The 23223-nt window shown below is 35.8% G+C and overlaps 1 protein-coding gene and 1 non-coding gene across 9 annotated transcripts in view; one reads left to right on the forward strand and one right to left on the reverse strand.

Annotated features, from left to right (window-relative positions):
- Obsc (Obscurin) overlaps positions 1–23223 on the reverse strand; it is a 103686-nt gene that overhangs the window by 60418 nt on the left and 20045 nt on the right. For 3 of the 8 annotated variants that reach the window (XM_076135662.1, XM_076135669.1, XM_076135655.1), the window contains exons 3-4: positions 14161–14276; positions 7125–7271 (exon numbers count right to left, since the gene is read on the reverse strand). In XM_076135662.1, the coding sequence (XP_075991777.1) occupies positions 7125–7271; positions 14161–14276 (263 nt within the window). Of the gene's footprint in view, positions 1–7124; positions 7272–14160; positions 14277–14357; positions 19095–23223 lie in introns of those variants that run through there. The other 5 variants (XM_076135628.1, XM_076135619.1, XM_076135635.1 and 2 more) reach the window with 3 other exon arrangements.
- On the forward strand, positions 21–92 carry TRNAE-CUC (transfer RNA glutamic acid (anticodon CUC)). Its single transcript has one exon. It is a non-coding gene; the product is annotated as a tRNA-Glu (tRNA).

Below are 23223 nucleotides of genomic sequence, written 5' to 3' on the forward strand. Positions count from 1 at the left end.
TTTTCACAATTCTACCACGATCCGATATGGTCTAGTGGCTAGGATACCTGGCTCTCACCCAGGAGGCTCGGGTTCGATTCCCGGTATCGGAATATCTTTTTGCATTCAATTTCTTTACAAGCGTACGGAAATCACAAAATTTTGTAAAAACAAACTTATATGCAATTGGCAAAAATCATTAAAAGTAAAACAAAATATGTTTTATATTCTTGTTCGTTCTAAATCAAGAAACGTTCTAAACACACAAAATATTTATATCTGGCATGGTTAATAAAATGTCTGTAACAATAACATAAGCTCTCATACATCACGAAAAAGTGTTGAAATAATCGTAGCCCAGTACGTTAATCCTACAACATGGATTCACTGAGATTTGGGTAAAAAATAGAAACGTTCCTAACTATTTCTTCCATTGTTTCGGAAATGTAGAATACGGCACATTAGATAAGTATAATTTATGAAAGTGTTTTATTTAGTAACTCTACATTCAGACCAGGAATATTTAAGCTAAGTGATTATATGGAAATTAAGAGTGCTTTCACAATGTAATCGAATTAAAACCTCTGATATTCAAGTAAACTGTTTAATGTAGATAAAGAGAAAATGAGAGTAAACCTCATCACAGAAAAAAAATTAAACACATCTTTAGTACCTACCAAAACGTACACATTCTAGACTTTTCTCTAAAATTACCTACTACCTAGCACTAAAATCAAGTGCATGCACTAGTAAAACTATCCGACACCCGGAAGTGTCCGAACTGTCCATCTTGTTTATACTCAACAGACGTTTACATGTCGCGAACAACTTGTTCTTTGGACGTATCCATTATATTAATGTACACTAAATAACATATTTTCTAGAGCTCATCGGCAAATTTTGACGTTTATGACGGGATATTTTGTCCCATTTCTGGTTAACGCACGTGTAATATTCAGTGTACGTGTACCGTAGAGTATTTTGCAGTAAAAACATTCATATTAAACTTAATTTTGAAAATTATAAACAATATCGTTTATTAATGTATAATAGGATACGGGAATTAACGCGAACACGCATTTTACCTTAAAATGCCTAACGTTTCGGCGCAGGTTGCACTCGCCGTGGTCCCAGGCAGACTGTGCCTGAATGTGCTCTGTGAATGTCTATGTCTATAAAGGCATTTTAAGGTAAAATGCGTTTATTCCCGTATTCTATTATACATTAAACATGCAACGCGAGAGTTTAAAAAAAAAAAAAAAAAAATCGTTTATTCATCAACACTTTAAAACGGATAACACCCCGCGGTAACATTTAAATAGTACTAAGTACCACAATTCGCGGACATTGATGTGGTCTCGACTGATCTGTTTTTGTATTAAACGCTGGGTTTTTACACCAGGTAATCTAGAATATTCCTCTGTGCAAAACAATACTAAACTTCCATAGTCATAGCTTAAAAATGCAAACTCAATTTCGATGTTGTTCAAAAATCTATTTCATTCAAAACCAACAAACAGTCAATCAAGTTTTCCTACACAGTTCACGGATCCATCATATTTTCTATAAATACCTCATGTGTCCCACATACATCATCCCACATCGAGTTCATGGCACAGGGTTAAAGAAATAACCTCTATTTCCACATAATGGTCATCAAAAGAAACCAACTATAAATCTTCGAGAACGACCATTTATAATAAGCGGAGACGGAAACATCGTGCTAGTATGCAAGTTTTTAGGTTAGTGATGATCATTGTTTTTATTCACTTGCATTTAATGGATCAAACTTCCGTTGTATTCATTGTGAATTTCAGAACAGTTTCTTTCAATAACATTGGAATTGCTGAAGGTCATTCACACAACAGTGCCTTGAAAAATAGTGAAAGAGAGTTGCGAAATCTTCCTAAGAAAAACTGGAAAGATTAATAAACGAAGTAGAAGCAAAACCAATCTATGGCAGTTGGTAATACAAGACAAAATGGGAAAAATCAAAATTGTGCTGTGCGAACTTTACTTTTTTTGAAAAGACAAATCAGTTCTCAAAAGGCTTAAAAAATCAAAAACTGATCCGTTATATATTAGAAAAATACGCATAATATGAAAGAAATTAAAATATTTCTTAACATTTCAACATATTTAATTGTATAGTAAACAAGAAATACTTGTAAGTTTGGCGGCAACTTACTCCAAGTGGGCGGTTGGCCTCTTGCCCCATTTCTAAAAACTAAACACCTAGTTTGTTCCACTAGTTTCATTATCTCAGTTTTATTGCACCTTAAAAGTTTTCTCCGATATAAAATCTTGGGGTAATGTTGCAAAAATGTATCTTGTTCTGTCTAAACAATGTTAATCTAGATTGATAGCAGCATTTGGATTTTAGTATGCATTCTGCAATAACCTTATTCTAATACTGACTCTTATGAGCTTTAGAGCGCTTTGAAATGTCGAGTAATCTGTACATTAGATAAATAAAAATTAAATATTAATACAGGCAAATTCTATGAGAAGGAAGGGGTTCATATTTTTTGAATACCTGACTACTATCGAAAAACTAAAGTATAAGAGCTTTTGTTGCGACGTACTCAAACAAAGCTGATGCAAGTATTATATTTAATACCAAACAAAAAGTAAACCGACAAGAAACAAACCAAATTCGACCCAATTCTTGAACAACATGAATTAAAGCAAACGTGATGAACATCGTGAGTATTAAAAGAAAACGAAAGTCCCACATGTTCAGTCTCCGGCCACCAGATCTGAGTTTAACAGAACGATAAAAGATAACGATGCCATTATTTTAACGCGCTCTTTTGAAATAACATAAAACGTTATGTGCGATTTAGTAGCGACCACGTTCAAACAGGTGGTACTGGTAACTACACGGATTCTATGAATTAAGAAAATCACTGACGATTTTGGATATTTCCTGTTTCTCCATATAAGGTAACATACGAATATAATGTGATTACCCTAGTTTTATTTTGTTTCTGTGAAATTAAACAAAAACAATTAACTTTATTACCTAACAATTGCAAGAACAACTGTTAAATAAAATAAAATGTTTTAAAAATCACCGCGCCAGACAATTTGAATTTAGTTCAAGATATAAAAACAAACATAATCAAGATGCTTCTCACACATGAAACGCATGGACCTACGATAAATGTGTGAAAAAACAAAACATGAAAAATAAGAAAGTCAAAACAACGTCAAGAAACGACGACTGCATTTAACAGTGAGTCGTAAACATACGTGAAATGGGGCGAGACAACATGTCCAGCAACAACCGCCATGGAACTGCCAATTATAAAAGTAACATTCAAGATGTGGACGCGTCCAAACACTGAAATTAGGGCTTCTCCAGCGCTCCCGAATTAGACGCATAGGTGGACGGTAACTGGGACAGACAATAAGAGAATAGTGAAACTGTATATTACAGAACGTTTTGTCCCACCGAGTGGGTGTGCAAGCCATGTTAATAACGCTAATAATGTACCGTAGATTATTTCGGGAGCGGCATACACGCCAATTTTTGTAACCACTTTACAACGACCCGCGTAGTCTCCTTCAACGTTTTGTAATATTAAAATGTCGAGAGTGATCTCTTAAGAGTTGGCAGGTCTCCTGAAAATGGTAGCAGCTCACGTATCCGCGAAATGATTATGTAGTTAAGATTTTTTTTCTTTAGTGCGGAGGACGTTGACCTGATAATATGAAGCATCGAAATAATGAGATTATTTATGCAATACGAAAATGCATTTCGTGTATCGTAATTTTGTTTGAAGATTTATGGGATCGAAATATTTATGGCACAAGAGTTTTATAAACAGGAGTCATAAGTATTGTTGCGGTCTTTGAGATTTGGAAGAGAAAAAACACCAGGTGGCATTAAGACGAGACTTCTTAAGCATGCCTTAATTAACGATAAGGAATTAAATTATTGATGACAAGCTAAAACATTCCTCCAAAATTTATAAAGTTAACTGCTATTTCATCGGTCATTCTTTGAAAGAAATTATTCGGAAAATGGTTCATTTATATGATGCAAACTATACATGATTTTTAACAAGTAATTTGCCATTGTGAAAGCTATTTATTTTGGTGAGTTGTCCTCATAAGTTAAAACGTCTAGACAAATTATGTGTGGATAATTACTAAGTCACGGAGCAGTCAGTGGACGAAATTGGGCAAATGGAACATTTAGCGGAAAACAGCCGCTGGCGTGATGCCAGCACACCGATATTATATAGACGTTAGAACCAAATTATGAGATGTTGAAGTGAAGCATCCTTATACGTCTTGATTAAAAAGCAAGAAGAATTTAAGATTTCCCTTTTCCATCGTATATTAATAAACTTAACCCATTACTGTCCCACTGCTGGGCAAGGGTCTCCTCCCGTAATGAGGGAGGGGTTAGGCCTTAAGTCCACCACGCTGGCCAAGTGCGGGTTGGGGACTTTGCATGCCCTCAATAAATGTATTAAACAAATTTTAGGCATGCAAGGTTTCCTCACGATGTTTTCCTTCACCGTTGGAGCATGTGATAATTATTTCTAATACACACATAACTTCGAAAAGTCATTGGTGTGTTGCCTCGGATTCGAACCTGCGACCACTGGCGTGGGAGGTGTCAACTTATACCACTCGGCTATCACTGCTCTTTGCCATCGTATATTATGTTTTCTTAATACATTTTTAGGGTAAAATTCCCGAGATCGACGTATTTTCCTTACCTGCCCTACCTCAGGTGACGCATGCTTATTTTTATTGGCCAAACAAAAATCTAATAGGATAATTTGGTTTGAGCATTTGACTGCTCTTCTAAAGTACCTTCTTGTACTGCAGTATACTTCTAAATTTCTACCAAAAATTGGCGTTTTTCAATGCAATAACAACACTTTAGAAAGCAGAAGCAATTCATACACATACAAAAGTATGTAGCCGATTAGACTCCCAATTTTACAGTATGCACATTCGTTTTGTCACGCGTAGAACAGATGAAAGTAATTATATTCGTCTGGAATCGGTATGTTAATTACTTTTATGAATAGAAGCCAACGCACCTGGCGCTTAACTTTCACGAAGCGACGTTCCAACAACAGCGTTAAAAGTTCTATTAGTTAGTGTTTTGTATACGTGGGTAAGAATTGGATCACATCAATAGTTTTTTCTTCTTCGGAAATAGACAGTTTTTACGCTAACCCAACATCAACTCACTAATCGTTTGGCTAATAAAGTTTTATTCAGCGTGGTCGCTAACTTTTAACGTTTGCAACGTTTAGTCACTTGGCATATAAAATCAACACTTCTCTAAGTTTGGGTATACAGTAGGTATAGCAATTAGTATTTCAATTTTATTCGCAATTTTGAAAACATGGGTCATTTTAACAATCAGAGAACACCTTACTAAAAAATGTAATAGCCTCTATCTAATCGAATTCTAGTGAACTCCGATATCTCTTTCGTCATCAGCAATAAATTATTTGACAAGCAGATGGCACTCACTCCACGTTCCCACTACTATCCATAACAATACTATTAGTCACTCGTTCGACTTTAGATTGATTTGATTGCATACTTTCGTTACAAGTGGGACAATGGACGCTAACCTCAGACACTTTATAAAATTTAAAATTATATTTTTCTCTACTTTTCAATATCGTAAAAGAGTTTCCACTTAAACGATTGTAGTACAGTCTCGTCCAATTATTTTCAATGCTTGGCTACTAAGAGTTTCTAGTGTAAAGTGGTTTTATTATTGTACGTATCAAAAGATAAAAAAGTCTATATTACGTACATTTAATTACATAAAATTTCTATAAGCATCACAACTTGTAAGTAAAATTGAAAATAAGATGTTGATTATATCACAATATTTATTGAGAGCGTTGAGTCAAAAGACTGAATATGACATGTTCCCAGTCTCAGTCAGTATCTACTCTTGACCGACATGTGTGAGTACTTACTCGTGTACTAATATTTTTGTGTCAACGGTTCAGAGGAAACCATTACTAGCCTGTCAATGACTACTCACTATGTAGAGTCGTGAGGAGAGATCTGTTTGTACGTAGAACATTTTTTGTGAGGGTTATAAACTTAATATTACTTAAGTGTATTTTTTTATGTGATTTTAACTGATTGATAGAGACCGGAAATAAACAAAATGATTATAGGACCGTTACAAATCGGTTCTTCTTTTAGAAGTATATGCCGAAAAGCCAATATGTAATTTACTTATATATTTCGCTAAAGTCTTGTGTAAAAGCACAGGTTTGTATGAAAAATATTGGGAATTTACAGAAGTACAGAACATTACATTTTCTCGAACTTTTAAATCATAAGCATCGTCAGGGGAGAGATCTAAGCAAAACATTTTTCGCAAATCCGCAATATTTCGTAACACCACGCAATGGGGTCACTTAGCTTTTAACCGTCGCGCCGATACATCATTGTTATGCAATAGCTGGACAGAATTATGTACACAATTACAAAGAAAAAACACACGCCGTAACACGGTCACGAAACATTTAGCTTACGTTATTTTGTCACTGGGATACTCCCCTGGGGAGAGACTGACAGGATTGGTACGAAAAGACGACTCTAATGATGTCATGACAAATATTTACAGGCGGATACACAAAAAAATATAGAATAGAAAAGGAAAAAAGTCTGTGTAACGTGTTTTACGAAATTTGTGTCTTCATGGAATATGTTTGGATATACTATGGGGCGCTATTTTTAGTTTATGGGGCTACGCTATTTACTATGCAACTAATCGAGCAAAGGTCGGGCGCGTAAGGACGAGGATACTAATAATTACTACTGCGACTATAATTTGAAGGACCTTACATTATATGCGACTGGTAGACATAACTATATTTTGTGTGATGACAAGCAATTTGTTTTCTTTCACATCAACTACTTTAGCGTTGATCTGAGGATAACTATTATGCTATCAAGGTTATCATGTCGTAAGAGGACGATCGTGTATCGTTAATGCCATGATTTACCAATAAAATCATTTTGAAGGGTTTGTCCAATGAACTTTTGTAAGTCACTGGTTTGTATTCAGCAGTGACTACACAGTAGATGTACAATATAAGGTCCTCAAATAGTTCAATATAAAAATCCATGGCACTTACCTTCCAGTGGCGTCACTTCTATTCAGTATCCCGACCTGCTTGCTTCGTGGATGTTTCTTCTTGGGTCGGACCTTTATCTTGTGCTTAGCCGCCGACGCGTCGAGCAGTTCTCCCTTGATGTCCAGGCTGGGGTCGTGCCGGGACTTCCTGGGGTAGGGGGCGAAGGTTACTTGGATGATATGGTCGTTAGTCTACGGACTATAGGGTATAAATATGGAAATGTTGTGGAGTTTTGTAGTTTGTGTTTATGTTGTGAAGAAAATATATGTTTTATTGATCTACACTTTATCATTCATGCCACAATTTATATCTTGTTCAATTATTGAAAGCAATATAACCCTCTCATTGGGCATGATAGCAAAAAAGCTTTATTTATAGTAATGAATCAATTTAAATGAAACTCGCTAACTGCTTTTAGGAAAAAGGAATTTTCGGATTCGTGAATCTGGAAATGTATTATAATTACATATGTATGCGTACGTTTGATGTTTACGTGTATAATGTGTAAGTACTTTCTGTAAAGTAATGTTGGCGTTTTATAGGTAATATTATAGAATAAACCTTAGTTTCTCTCGGCACGTAGAATCTCTCGACGAACTTATCACATGGTGTTAAATGGTTGTGGAACCTAAACTACCGTCAGTAAATTTTGCCTAATAATTTTGCATAATATTGCCATGTACTAAGCTTTAGCGACGCAGTTTTACAATAATTATTTTTATTAATGTATTTATACGGGACCTTTTTACACTTATATTCACCTAAACTCACAAATAAATATTTTTTTATTCAAGATCTTTCCTTATCCATCACAATCCGAAAGACTAGTGACTAATTCTTGGAAATTTTTCCTTCCCGTATAAAACTGTCATTTTGGCCAAAAACCAGTGTCTTTCCAAATCATCTCACAATATGTTTCACATCTGATTCACACGACACACGCTCATCAAAATAAGAAAATCTTTACAAACAGTAATTGTTGTGAAAAATTCGGCGCATACGCCAAATGGTTGACAGTAAAATTCTTTTTGTTCAAGTAGCGTGTAGCGAACAAAATAACGCAAGTACTGAAAGGGCATCGAAAAGGTTATTATAAATAAATGCGAATGCATAATATTGTGCACATTAATGTAATTCAGAAAGATCATCAACCTGTAATTTTCATTACCAGACTGTAGGGCATTGACATTTAAATGACCAAAAACGCGATTTATACTTGCATTATGATTGGAAATATTTAAATATTGGTATCGCTTTACTTATAATGTCGTTTTTTTTCACCATAAAATTGTATTGAGATCACTACTGTACTAGGGTGAACCTTTTCTCTATCAATCTACGGATATTCCTCTTTTGCCGATGTTAAATATATGTATGTAATCTTAAAAATATCATTGGGCTTTTCCGAATAACAGAAAACACAAGCGTATTTTATATCGTTCATAATCAACAATCAGTTTCCAACAAACAAAGAAAAATTTAACTGTAGTATCAGCCAACTTTCTACTACACTAACGATCGGTTATAAAATCATGATTAACTACAGCCATTTGACAATATACTGGCTATACATAAATTAAACCATCGTGTGACAAGGTTGTGACGTATCGTCTCGACAATGGCCGCAATGGCCGCTGTTGTAGCTGTTTGTCAACGTGACGTCATGACGTGGTGCTTCACTGTCAAGGCTCGAGTTGCAGCACGTGATGCCTCTTCAGACTTCTAGTGTTTCTTGGCGAGTGTTAAGAATGTTGGGAAGTGTTTTTGGAGTACCTGACAGCTGATAACTTTCTACGTGTTCCTGTTGCCGCACTTTGGCATCTGCGTCGTTGCAAGAGTAGTCATGTGATTGTTTGTTTAGTGGTTATTCTTATTTGATATGGATGTATTATATTTTTTATTAAACTCGACGACTTACTTAAGTTCACAATATTGCGTGTAAAGGAATTGGGGTAAGGAGAGTAGCTTACCTGAATATTACTTGATCAGGTTTTGCAATATTACAAAATTAAATATTTATTACTAGTTCAACCCTTTACTTGTCAAACAGGAAATAACATCGATTTTCTCTTGTAAATAAAGAGGTAGGTAGAATGGACAAGAAAATATCGAGATCGTTTTGGGTCACGTAAAAGCACTCAAAGAAAATTGTCTAGAACATAGAAGGTTTATTAAAATCAGTACGCAATGACATAGTTGAATAAGACGCGTCTTGACGGACATTGATCCGCGTCTATTAATACCGATCTCTTTGAGGGTCATGCTTCTAATGACTTTATTTGTTAATTTTAATTATAAACTCTCTTTCTAGCGCTTTCTATCTTCGTTGTAATTACACGCTCTGAGCAAATCAAAGGCAAATTTATTTTGATAGTAATAGATGTGTTTATCTAAAAGACTAGGTTTGAGTGACATTGTTGATTCTTATGATCTGAGCTTTCTCTTAACTACGTGTTTACTTTCTAGCAATATATTACTGCTTGGGGTAAAATATGTATTGAGGTAAAATTAAATAGAAAATAACGATGTACTGCTCTTTCTTATATTTTTCTGTTACTTCTTATAACTAAGTTCCAAATTATATTTCTTACCGAAATTATATTTCAGTAACCGATAAATTTAACTGATTATGAAAATTATATAGGCTATAAATAATATAGGTTTATGTTTCTATATCTGGCCTCATTACTATTACATTGATCGAAGCGCGCTCATAGCTCAGTTGCCTAATCGATGGATTGCTGACGCAGCTGATGAAAACACAACACACGCTGGGCCCGCAGATGTCAAAATACTTTATTGTGTAAAACTAATGTGAGTGTGAGGTTTATATATGTTGGGGTGTATTTTGAAAATGTATTTGTACATATGTAGTAGCTTGAAAAAATGGCACATATTTTTATCAATATGTCTTCTTAGGTATAAAAAAATGATTTTGTTGAAGTACTAACAAAATTTGTTATGTGTAAAATAATCTTCTATCCTGAAAGAGTTTTAGAATGAAGTAATTGTCAAATGCAATTCAATAAATTATTGTTCTTATTTCCCCAAATTACTCTCTCTCTTTCTCTCCACTTAACCATAGCTTCAACTCCCACTTATCTACTACATACCCCCATTCATTAGCTTTTCCGTTAAAGAATTAGCCATTAACAAGTTCCAGTGGGTAAGCTGGCACGTGCTATTCCTGTCAGTCATGCTGACCCAGAATCGAATGACGTCAATGACATTAAATAATGGGGTTAACGAAACTCTAGGTGTACAACCTGCCCTTAATGTTGAATTTGTTTATTTTAGGGCTACTTTGACAATTGATGAGACGTGAAGGTAAATGAACTTTGTTGACCGGTAGCCATTAAATGGTTTGCTGAAAATCTGATCAGTGTGAGAAATAGTGCGCTGTCTATCTTGTTTGGTATATTAGCGTTCAATGAATTTGTGTTGACAGTTCATTTCATAAGGTTTTCCTCAAAGTCTAACGTAGTGTGATAATATTATTATCAATAAAACTTAAAAGTACTTACAAGCTATCAGTACTTTATTTTACCTCTCAACCACTCAACCGCTATACTTTTTTGGGTATGAAGTCTAACCTATTGCGACTCTAGCATATATTTAATCTAGTTCTTTTTGGCAATAACTACTTAAATCTTTTACTAGCTACGAAGAAAACAATATGTTTCAGAAAACTTCAGGAAGTCGGTAGAATCAACGCCTCCTAAATAGAACTGGAATCACACCTAATAGATCATTCATTAATATAGCTCCTTGTCATCATTAAGAGAAGGAAGTACTAATTGCAAACGAAACTAAATTAGTACGTACATTGGCAATCGTCTCAATACCTTTAGCCACGGGTTTTCACAGTTCATTCATGGATATTAGACCTACATATATGCGAATATAACGTACTTCTAGCAGAACAGCCTTGAAGGCAGGAAGTCTGCTCACGTCTTAGAACAAGGACAAGCTGTGTTTAGGTGTTCTGATTGGGAATTAGGATATTTTATTTCCTGCGGGTTATAGGCTATAGCTCATATTTATTAGGAACCTTTTTATAGATACAACTAACGTATTTCTTATAATTAAAGTGCTTATATCATAACTGGGTTTTTTATTACAAGAAACAATTGCCGCTCTTATAGAAACTAGACGAGAAATCTATAAGATTTGTTTTGCTGCATATACATCTACAAACTGCATTTAGAAATGCAGTTGAAACCTTTTAAATATTCTGTTACAATTTCTTAATTCAAATAACGCTCTTTTATGTTCAAAGCCTAGTCATGAACACTATCCTTTACCATATTCCGCAACTGATGCGATATAAAGTCATAATTTGCTCTTATTCGTCTTATATTTTTGAGTCATCTATTTAATAACTGAAGTAACCATTACATTTTAAACGTAAGTGGTTTGTCGGAGTGTTACCTGGACATGTCTGTTTGGCACTCTGCCAGGGTGCCTACCTCTCTGCCTTATTTCCTACGCTGTGGCTTTGTCTGGGTTTTCCTATTTATTCATAAATATCCTCTCAACTTTAATATTTATCGCTTTATTCCTATCGTTGGAATTTTTGTGTTGAAGAAAAACAGGAAAGTGGGGTTTTATAGGTTTTCAGAATCCGATAAGATCTGCTCTTTGATAGGTTCTGAGAACTTACTATTAACTCTTATCTATAGTATAGTTTAAGACATATATTTAAGTGTGTTATTGGTTTTGCTATCAATATTTTAGGGAGCGAAATTAGTTATAGCTTTTCCGATATGTTTAACATATAATAATAATCTTATTTGTAAGAATCCTTTATTTTACAATTATATGCAAATGTAATCTTAAGGGTGAGAATATCAAGGTAAGTATTAATGTTATAAAACATTTTCATTATGAATTATACAACTAGGAGAAACAGTGAGTCACTTCCAGTGAAACATTCTTAAACACTTGAAAGTCAACCATAAATATTATGAGTAGACGTGGTCATGAGTCTAACGTGTGATTCCACCACATCTAAGAATAAACAATATAATCATCCAAATAAAATGAGATTTATTAAGCAGTTTATCATTAATATTTATTACCTTTATTACGGTCAGTTTAAAACTAAAATATTTATTATTAAAACATGAATAAAAGGTTGTTTAAATGAATTGTAGTACTTATAATAATCTGAAGATTATTGTTATGCACTTTTGCAATCTCGTATAGTTGGAATGTGCGTTTTACTAGAGTTCAATGCCCCAAGACACTAGAGTAAATGCCAAATGCAATTATTAATAAACTACATTATGTTTGACTAGTGATAGCTGGGAGTAGAACAACCATTTACCATCAAGTGAGCGATAATCATAAATTGACATGATTTGATAACATTTCACAAATACGTCAAATAAACCGTCGAGAGATTCGTGTGCAAGATTCATATTATCGTCGATGATGCCAACATTTGGTGAATGAATCAAAAATAAAAATCACTGAAGAATACTGATAAAATACTTTCATGACATTCATAAAAAAATGAAGATAATGAAATAAACATAAATGATGTAGACAATATATACAAACATGAAGCCTACCTGCCCAGTAGAATCTAAATTGAAAAGAAACTCAAAAGAATTTATTACCTTTATTACATAAGTTTCTAAATGATACACAAACTTTCTAATATAATAATATAATGAATGTATAAAGCCGGTGTCGGCATAATGATACAATAGTTATCACAATACAGTTATATGTCGATCACAACATAAAATGATAAGTACGAGTACAACATAAATGACGATAATTTGCAAGCGAGATATGTACAATGTGGCATGAGTCCCCTCTTCTGTCTTCAACTAATGATAGTACATTTTGTAGGTCGGAACGCTAAACACATAGTCCAAAAACGGACCTCTGGTTTTGTAGAAATGATTCTCGTAACAATAAACACGGCCTCTGTACCTGCATCAATAATGTTTTTTTATTACGTAATCAGGCGATGGTTGTGGTTGCAGTGCATTATGATAGATAGTCATGATTTGTGAAAAGGTTTATTGGTGGTCGTTATAGGAGTCACTGAAGTCTTCTAAATGAGTTATGATTTTATATGCTTCCATGCATATGTGTTGAAAACCATTTCAGATTAAGAGAAGAAACTACTTAAAAGCCTATCTTTCCGAAAATTTATTACTAGAAAATATGATAAGATTTATGAAATATTAAAGAAATGGCCAATTAGTATAACAGGCTCCGTGTGCAAGCACCAGTCCTCTTAAATTCTGGAAAGCGTTATACACACGCGGTGAAATGATAATGGTGATTAATGATCAACACAACGTGAGAGATGAAAAAACAAACGTGTAAATTAAGATATATTATAGTGGTGCGTTGCGCAAAGAAGGTGCAACGAACCCGACGCTAAAATTACACAGTATCGAAGTCACAGGGAATGCTGGACGCATCGGAGCTATTAAAATGCATTCTTGACATTTATACTCCTTCCGCCACACATTCCTACCGGCGAATATGATACTGCCACTTCGAGCTGTCAGCCGCGGCTTGTTATGTTGCATGTGCGAAGCTTTCGAGTATTCTGTTACTTGAATGTTACAGCTGTTAATGTTTACATGACTGTATTTTCTGATTTCGATATGTTTATGCAGTTATTGCTGAGTTATTTCATATTTTTGACGCAACTCGGGGAGAAATGCAATGAATGACGTTAAATATGGAATAAAACACTTGATGAGATTATTTAAACGTTAAGTATTAAAACGTGTACAAACACATTTGGATAACAACGGTTTAGTCAGTCTCCACAATAAGGAAGTGTTACGAACGGTATGTTTGCGAGTTATTTTCAGTTGAAAGTATGTTAACTATAAATTAGTGTGTGCAGAAATTATTTTATAAAATATTATTCTGGTAACCGAGTTTAGACGGGATAACGATCAGTTTCACATCGCGCGCATGTCCGTACAGTTTATTTACGAAATACATCAATGAGGGCACAGTTGTGTAAAGCTCATGCCAATAATAAACATGTACTCACTTTGATCCGAGGGCTGTCTTGGTGTCGAGAACCTCCACAATGTCACCAGCCTTAAGGGATACTTCATCGTCAGCAGCAGCTGAATAATCAGCTGATGCTACTACAACGTCTTCTACCTGAAACAATAGAAATAAAATTTAGTCTCTGTTACAACGATAACAAATATTTTGTGTACGCTAATTTATAACGTTAAGTACCTTGGGTGGACTTCTACTACAACTAGATCTCGATCGATCAGAACTCGCTATCGACCGCGTGGAATATCGTTTGTAACTCGGGGTTTGCTCCAAACTACTCATTCGACTTCTTGTGTTCTCTCTCTCTAGTAAGACTCCGCTGTGTCTACGGGACCAACCACCGAACTTAGTGATTCTTTGATTATTACTTATGTTACAGTATCCCGAGAATGATTGCAAGTCTTCATCATCGTCATCAACAATAGGACAACTGTACATTGAGAAACGATGAGCTGTCGGTTGACTTAGGTTTAAAGCTGAGAATACATGCATGGGTTCGAAATGTCTTATTCCATTTTCATCAAGAACTGTGTATGCAACTTCACCAGTTAATACAGAGCGACTAGCTTCGCGTGGAACTACTGCTTGCAAACCCTTTTTCATAATTAACAATGCGCCTTTATGTTTTCTCCTTTGGAATAAGAAGTCTTCCATGGCTAGACTATTTTCTGGGTCTAGCAAATTAAGTGGAACGTCTTCAGAAGTAAGCAACGGAGATTCTTGAGGAACTATCATCAGCGCAGCACTTTCTCGCACTAAATCCCTTAAGTGAGGATCTGTGCGAGCCAGTTCTGGATGTGTTTCTAGCTTGCGTATCGCGGAATGCAAATCAGGTGTTTTGTCAGCAAGTTTGCGCATGACAGTTAGCCTCTTCAAAATGTTTAGACTTGTCGGGTCAGCTGCTATTTTAGTCATACTGTCTTCGTCGTCTATTACGGACATTAAGTTAGCGGCGACATCTCGCATTCCAAGTATCTTAGCCAGACCGACCGATTGAATGATAAGCTCTTTAAGATTTTCTTTTTTATCATTTTGAAGCAACACTTCCAACTCCTTACTGCTAGCCTCTTGAACAGCAGAAACAATGGCTTTTTGCAAAGTTTCAGTAACTTCGCGATCAGTTTTGACAAATGAAATAGAATCTGAAATGCGTCCCAGTACATGTTGAAGAAGATTTGCATCATTCTTGAAAATATTTTTAAATGCTGGACCCAGGACTTCGTTTTCAGTGCTTAAGAAATCGCCAACTTTTTCTATAATGTCTTCTTCGGTAAAGGAATGTTTGTGCAACGAGCTTTTCACAGCAATTTTGATCAACTCTACTTTGGGCTGAGAAGAGTTTTCGAGAATTTCTTCACACAAAACTTCTTTATCCTCTTCTTTTTGTAAAATATCAAACATGGCGGCTACAAAATCTTCATCAATTGCCTTACCTAAAATAGTATCAATAGATTTTAAAATCATTTGATATTTTTCCTTACTGTTATTATTATTAACCTCTTCAAATTGCTCAGCTGTCACTAATGCAGCTAAAACGGCCGCTGCAATAGAATTCTTTACATGTTCTTGATGTGGTGTTTGACCATTACCACCGGTAAAACCAGTTTTTTCTTGGATTTCCATTCGCTTTTTAGCGGCTTTTCCTTTTTTCATCTCGTTTGGAGAACTATTTTCTTTCTGATTTTCACGTATTTCTGTCTTCAAATGAGCACTCATTTCAATGATTGAAGAAATAACATCCATCAATTGATTAGCTACATCATCTTTCAGACCAAATTCTGTGACAAATGCTTTCAAAGATTCTGCATTTCTTGTTTCATTTAATATAACATTGATAGCAGGTAGTTCAGCAGGAACTTGTCTGCCAATGGACATTCCAGCTTCAGACAGTTGACGTAACATATTAGTGTCAATTGTCAATTCTCCTTTAGTAGATGTAGTATCATTGGGGTTCGTTTTAACTTTTAATAGTTTTAATTCTTCCGGAGTAACCACAAAACTTTGAACAGAGAATTCCAGACCTTCTTCACCTTCAGTCAGATCGGGAGCAACAAACTTGAGACCCTCTGGTGTTTGTACAATTTGTCCGGGTACAAATGTAACGCCGTTGTCATCTGTTTCAATGACTCTACCGGGTACAAATCTTGGGCCTTCCTCAGTATCAACTACTTGTCCAGGCACAAATCTAGATCCTTCATCTTCTGTAGATATCACTTGACCAGGTATAAAGGTTGGTCCAGCCTTGGTTTCTATAATCTGTCCGGGTACAAAACGAGGGCCATCAATAGTATGTATCGTTTGGCCGGGAACAAACTTTGGTCCCGACTTCGTATTCACTACCTGTCCGGGGACAAACTTAGGTCCATCAGCTGTGTCAACAACTTGGCCCGGAACAAATTGCTCTCCATTCTCAGTGAAGACTATTTGGCCGGGTACAAAAATACCTTCAACCATCATTCCGGGTACGAAGCGAGACTCGTTTGCTTCATTTTTAACAAGTCTTCCCGGCACGACTTTTGGACATCCCTCCATTTTCGGTACTCTTGGTCCTGGGTAAAATTCAATACCTTTTTCTGTCTGTATCATATGACCAAAAACATACAAGGACTCTTCAGAAAGAGAGCATGTTTTGATATCAATCGGCAATCCCACTGGGGCACTTTCACTAAATGTAATATCGTCAATAGACTTCGCAATTGAAAATTCTACATGACCGTCAGCTTGAACTATTGTTTTTCCAGGCATAAACTTTTCACCGCAATCGGTTTGTACAATTTGACCTTCAATGAACTTAGGACCGTCAACAGTTTCGACTGTGGTTCCAGGAACGAACTCCAATTTATTGTTGCTTGTAGTTTTAGTGATTCCGGGTATGAAGCAAGTTTCACCGTCAATTGCTACCGTTTGTCCAGGTACAAATTTAAGCCCGTTGGGTGTAGCAATAGTAGCTCCAGGTACAAAATGTAGTTCATCATCCTGATGAATAACTTGTCCAGGTACGAATTGCCATTCATTATTAATCTTCGCATTTTGTCCGGGTGTGAATGTTATAGCACCATTTTCTGCCATCGTTTGACCGGGGACAAATTGCACTCCTTCTGGAGTCTGAATAGTTTGACCAGGTACAAAAACTTCTTCAGACCCTGTAGTTATTATTTTACCGGGTATGAATTTAAGACCCTCTTCCGACAACACAGTCTGTCCTTCGGCAAAACGATAAGTATCGTCTTTGTTTTTAATAGTTTGTCCACAAACGAATTCTGCACCGTTTGGTGTTGGTAAAACTTGTCCAGCAAGGAAAAATGGCTCATTAGTATTTTCATTCATTACAATATGACCAGGTATCAATCCTGGACCCGCAGGTGTATTTACACTCAATCCAGGAACAAATACGGGACCGACAGGTGTATCTACTGTTTGTCCAGGTACAAAAACTGGACCTTGAGGGGTATTCACAACTTGACCAGGAATGAATTTCTTGGCTTTGTTTATATCCAATGTAAGTCCAGGAATTTTGGCTACTTTTTCTCTTTTACCTTTCTTAATGTTTTTAACGATTTCAGGTAAATTTTCCATTGTAGGAAGCATGTCAACTTTATCACTCTCAACTAATTTCTCAATAATATCCGCAGTTTCAATTAAACGTTCTTCAGAGATTTCCTTAACGGCACTTAAAACTGTTTCGGTCGGACGTGTTTTGATAGGCTTTAAAGGATTAACACAAGGCACAATATCCAATGGAATAGACACTTCGCTAATGTTGCGATCGGTTTCGTACATTTCCGCTTCGCAGTGGTGCGGAGTTATTTTTACCGGCGTCGGTAGCTTAGTTGCCTTCGGAACAACATGTTCGTCGGTTACATCTTTTTCGTAAGTTTCCCAATCCCAGGTTTCAATAAGGGGGTGCATTTGGTCTCGCCATTCACTGGAACACATAACTATGCTTGACTTTGAGCGCATGTGTTGCACATCAAAATTATTGTAACTAAACGTTTTGACATCATGCTTTTCGTGCCTAGTTTCCTCTAATTTAGCCTTTTTAGCTTTTCGGTCAAGACGATGCTTTTCTTCCTCTAGTTCCTGCACTTCGGCTAATTTTTCCTTTTTTTCAAATATCTTTTTCATAGAAGATAGGCCAGCAGCACGTTTCCTCTTCTTCTTTTTCTCTGCAATTTCTTCAAGTTCCCTCTGTTTCAAGACTTCAGCGTTTGGTCCTTCACCTTCAAACATCTCTACGTCTTCAGTAAAATCCTTAAAGTCCATGGATACGCTACGGCCGTGTTTTGTTTTAATGAGCACTGTATCAGAATCTTTAGCCAACATGACGTCTCTGACGTCACCATCTCGCACTGCTGCTTCCATTTGAGCAGAGAAAACCAAGCTGCATCTTCTCTCTTGAACCGTATATACGTAACGCTTATCTTCGGTAACTTGTTTACCCAATAACATCTCCATAAGAATCTTCTGCGCTTCCGTAGAGCCATCCAAGACAGGGAAAATGTATCTGTAGTCTGGTAAAATTTCGTGTTTTCTGTTGCCATAATTAATCTCAGGTGAGTAGTGGTGCGGTCCAAGTTCGCCGGATACATTCGTTATTTTACATTTTGTCTTCCCAGAACGGGCAGTGAGAAGTACTGGAATGTAGTGGTGTGAAGGCAGCCCGTAAGATTTGCCTGTGATCCTGCAGCATCTTTTCGCGTCAGCCGGCGAGATAGGAGCAAGAAGTGGAAAGTAGTTGGGCTTTGGCAGCCCTCTACTGCGACCAGTAATTCTACAGAACGACATCTTGATGTATTTACGCAAACATATTTGTTTATACAATATTTGGAAACTCAAGCTTATTTTTGTTTAATAATTCGCGATCGTGGCGGCGGGAATAACGCGTGCGCGGTTGGGCGCGTGTGCTCTGTGCGGAGTGTGCAGGGCGACTAAAGCTGCGACGCTTCGTGGTAAAGCTCTAGGCGCCCGCGCATCGATTCGCACCTTCGGCTCAGACGGTGTGCCGTATATTTGTTCCGGTTACAGGTTATTTATAAACAAAAGAAAGATGAATTTATTCTTAAAGCCAAAATATATGACACAGTTCCATGTTGAAAACAACGGAGCGGCAGATTTTGTAGTTTAACATAAAACTGTACGTTGCATTACTGCAGCTTAATTTGGAAGATTAATGGGTGAAGTTTCGGAGTTCGTCCTACGTGTAAACACGTAACAGTTACGTGTGAATGACAGTTGTTGTAGGAGTTACGTGAGTTATATAAAAGTGAGCAGAAGTTCACCTTACATTAGACGTGTCATTCGCACTAGAACCTCAGAGTAAACTAATAAACCGAAGCTCGTTTGGTGTTCGTCTGGTTGTCACGGTTGGCGGTTAACCTCGTCAACGTAACTGTGTATATTTTTAATTTTCCAATCTAAACCGCGGACCTTCGCGGACGACTGCAAGCGGACGCGGTCAAACACATGTTTATTTTCGTTATAGAAATTATTAGAAAGTAGAGCGACAAAGGTGAAGTACAACATGTTAATGGATTTTCTTTAAATAACAGGATGATGATAAATTATAAACTGAACTAGATTCGATATTGATCTATGTTATTATATTAGAAAACTAGTGTAATACTAAAATTTTAATCTGGTATACAAATCAAAAATGGAAACGTCGGATTGTATTCTTGTGTAGCAATTTATTTATAAAAATTTTTTTGATAAACTGAATGGTCACACCTGGAAGAAATTTCATAATTTAATATTGCCGTTAAGTAATCGTCGAAATCAGATCATGACGATGATATATATTAAATCTATTTCTAAAATAGTATTTTTAAACTAAATTTCGCAACATATTATATATTATTTAACCTCACCTTGGCATAATACTAATAACATTTGCTAATATCCTGTTCCCAATAGCTATTGAAAACATACGAACGCTCTCATCAAAGAGCTGAGTTATGAAACAAAACAAACAGTACAAAAATGGCCGCACTTACTTTGAATATTATTTATTTTGTAGTAAACTATCTCGGGAAATATTTTCCTTCATATATTTCACCTGCGAGGTAATTTGGACTATGTAACTCCGTTCAATGGATATTATATTTCCGCCTTGTGTGGTTTAGATTTTTTTCGATTTTGCTTAACTGCAATGAATTAAGCTGCGTTCATACACATGTTATATGCAAAAACTTAATAAATCCGGAGTTACCTTCGGCCAAAAATTAACGTAAATCACCGTGTTTTGTCACTACTGTTACGCACAATGTATGTAAGTAGTTATAATCGGAGCATAATACATCTATAAAAAGGGCGATTAAAAATCTTAAGTGCGTAGGCGAGCAATCCGAACCGTTTATTTAATGGGGTCGCAAAACAATGTTGACAGAAAACTGATTGCTGTACAATCCTATATAATTTCACACTAGAATCGGTGACAGCCGAGACAAATTACACTCGATTTATCAAGGCGATTTAAGATAAAGTGGAGCTCATTGGGTGTTCTCGTTTAATTAAAATTATATTTTTATCGCAGCTTTTCGTTTAACCAGCTAATTGTAGATGTTGCAATTAAACAATTCCCTGACTGATTGCAAAATACTCTACGCAGATCACCTGAACCTGAACTGAAAGTATACACCAATATTTTCATAAACAATCAATATCAGTCAAATATTAAAACTGATAAAGTATCCGAGCGAATACCGAATCTGCTGTGCGTCTAGTAATTGGCAATGACCAAACAAACATAATATGGTGAGTTTACAAATGACCTTTACAGCCTCTTTCAGATCGTGCATTCCCAATAACAACTATAGTTTTATACGTAAATACTCTTAAATGTACTTAAATCGAATACGTCTCAACACAAATGGCCTATATATTACAATGTACCACAATGTTTCGGTACTAACCACCGCACGAACCATGTATTAACCACACCACTTAGCCTGCTTACGTTTGACCTAACTACTGGCGCAGGACCTTGCCTATTTATTTCTAGTGTTTCAGCAAACATTGTAAGAAACTCGGTCAGTTCCGATCGGTTATTGTAGAAAACATTCGATTTTGACGTGAATGTATAACAACTGCGTCACACGTTAACAATATCTGTTCTATTTAAATTCCTAAACGATGACGTTGAAAACTTTCTGAGAGTAAAACCAGAACAAAAATTAATAGCAAAGCTAAAGTTCCATTTCATTTAGATAAAGATGTATTATTTACTTACAAACAATAAATATCTACCATATAATATCTACGTACAATAGTGTCACGCACAAAGTACCTAAGTCATTTTCTTTTGGTAAATGATAAGTGAAAAAATGATCATCATATAGCTAGGCTGCTCATTTGGTGAAATTAAAGCAGTCAACTCATCACTGTCTCCGCTGATAGCATACAAGTTGTTCAAGGATCCCAAAAAGTACTAGACTATTTTTGTTTAGGACACGTTTTTATTTCTCGTGGGTTTAAAGAATCCAACCGCATTTACGTAATCATATAAAACGAAAAAAGCATTAAGCTCCATTTAACCTGTCCATTTAAAATTAACTACTGCGCCTGCTATTCTTAAAGTATTAAAAGCACAAAGACCAGACTTATGTGTGGCTGATTTATTGAAGTAAAATGAATTGGTTCGCGAAAGCTTTCCTGTTGCGAACTCTTTGAAGAAGTCACCTTGGCACGGACACGTGAGGTTGAGACCTTAGCTTGACGGGAACGGAAATAAATTTGTCATCAAGCTGCCATATTGTGATGTATGAGGTAATTTTGGACAGCACGAGGTTTTTAAAAGACAGATGGTTGAATATTTCTATATTTATACACATAATTTATTAAGATTAAAGAATATTTCCTGACATGACAGATAAAAATAGTTTACTAGATACAGAAACTTATCGGCCAATAACAAAAACTATCACTTCTTATTGCCCCGAAACAGAAGACCTACTATGTTTCCTGAATCCAAACTTTCGTTACAATTTCAATATTCAATAACTATTAATTGTCTAAATAGATTAATGGTTTCGTACTTTCGCACATTCATAATAGGTTTAAAAGATTCAAATTTTATTCAAGCCATGAAGCAAAGCTTGAGAATTAATGAAATCATAGCAACAATCAACCGCAACTTTGTGCAACGTTTCATTTTTGTTTAATTGTATTTGACGCCCAGTTTTTGATAACAACGTATCAAACATATCGCTATTATTATTACATTACCAATCAATGCTTGCATTTTCAAAATACAGCAACGATATTCAAAAAGTTAAAGAATCTTTCTTTACTTAAAAGTTTAGACAGAGAACTTAACTACATTACTTTTTAACACTGCATTATTTGAAAAACTCTCAGCAATAAATCTCTACTTACTATTTCTAAGAATATGTTTTGAGTGTTTCTTTACACAAGATTTAACTAGTCGTCCATTGAGAAAGCGGAAACGTAGATCTCGAAGCAGGCGACACCTGCGCCCGCGCAGTTTCCGGCGGACGTCAGGTGACGCGGTAAGAATAGACGGCATTGCTATATGTATCAAGTTCAATCTATTGGAGAAAATTTTGGAGCAATCGGGATAACGAAAAAGGACTCCATGATAAGATTTAGTAAAAAAAAATATGATGATTTGAATCTGGTTATCAGTATCAATCGTATAAAATTTTGACTGCTTCCGTGGCGCAGTGGTTTAGGTCACCACGCCGATACCACTAAATCGGGAGGTCGTGGGTTAATAAATATATAATAAATAATCGTTTCGGGTCTGGTTGTGCTTCGTGTTCGTTGTTTGTATGTTTGTAAAAGTCCCCGCGACACAAGAGCAATTCCTAGAGCGGGAGTTGTTTTAAAAAAAAGAACGAAATGAAATGAGTGACTAAGTCGAATAAACCGAAAATGAAACCAAAAACTTTTGTAACCTTTGAATGTTCTCTCAAAGTATTGGACATATTTCTGTACTTTTGCTGGCAGAGACTATAAAAATGTAATAAAAGAGAAGCAAAGACACTATAGTTACCAAAAGAAATGCAACACTGGAGAAGTTTATACC

Source organism: Anticarsia gemmatalis, chromosome 1 (genome assembly GCF_050436995.1).
Source record: "Anticarsia gemmatalis isolate Benzon Research Colony breed Stoneville strain chromosome 1, ilAntGemm2 primary, whole genome shotgun sequence".
Classification (NCBI taxonomy): Eukaryota; Metazoa; Arthropoda; class Insecta; order Lepidoptera; family Erebidae; genus Anticarsia; species Anticarsia gemmatalis.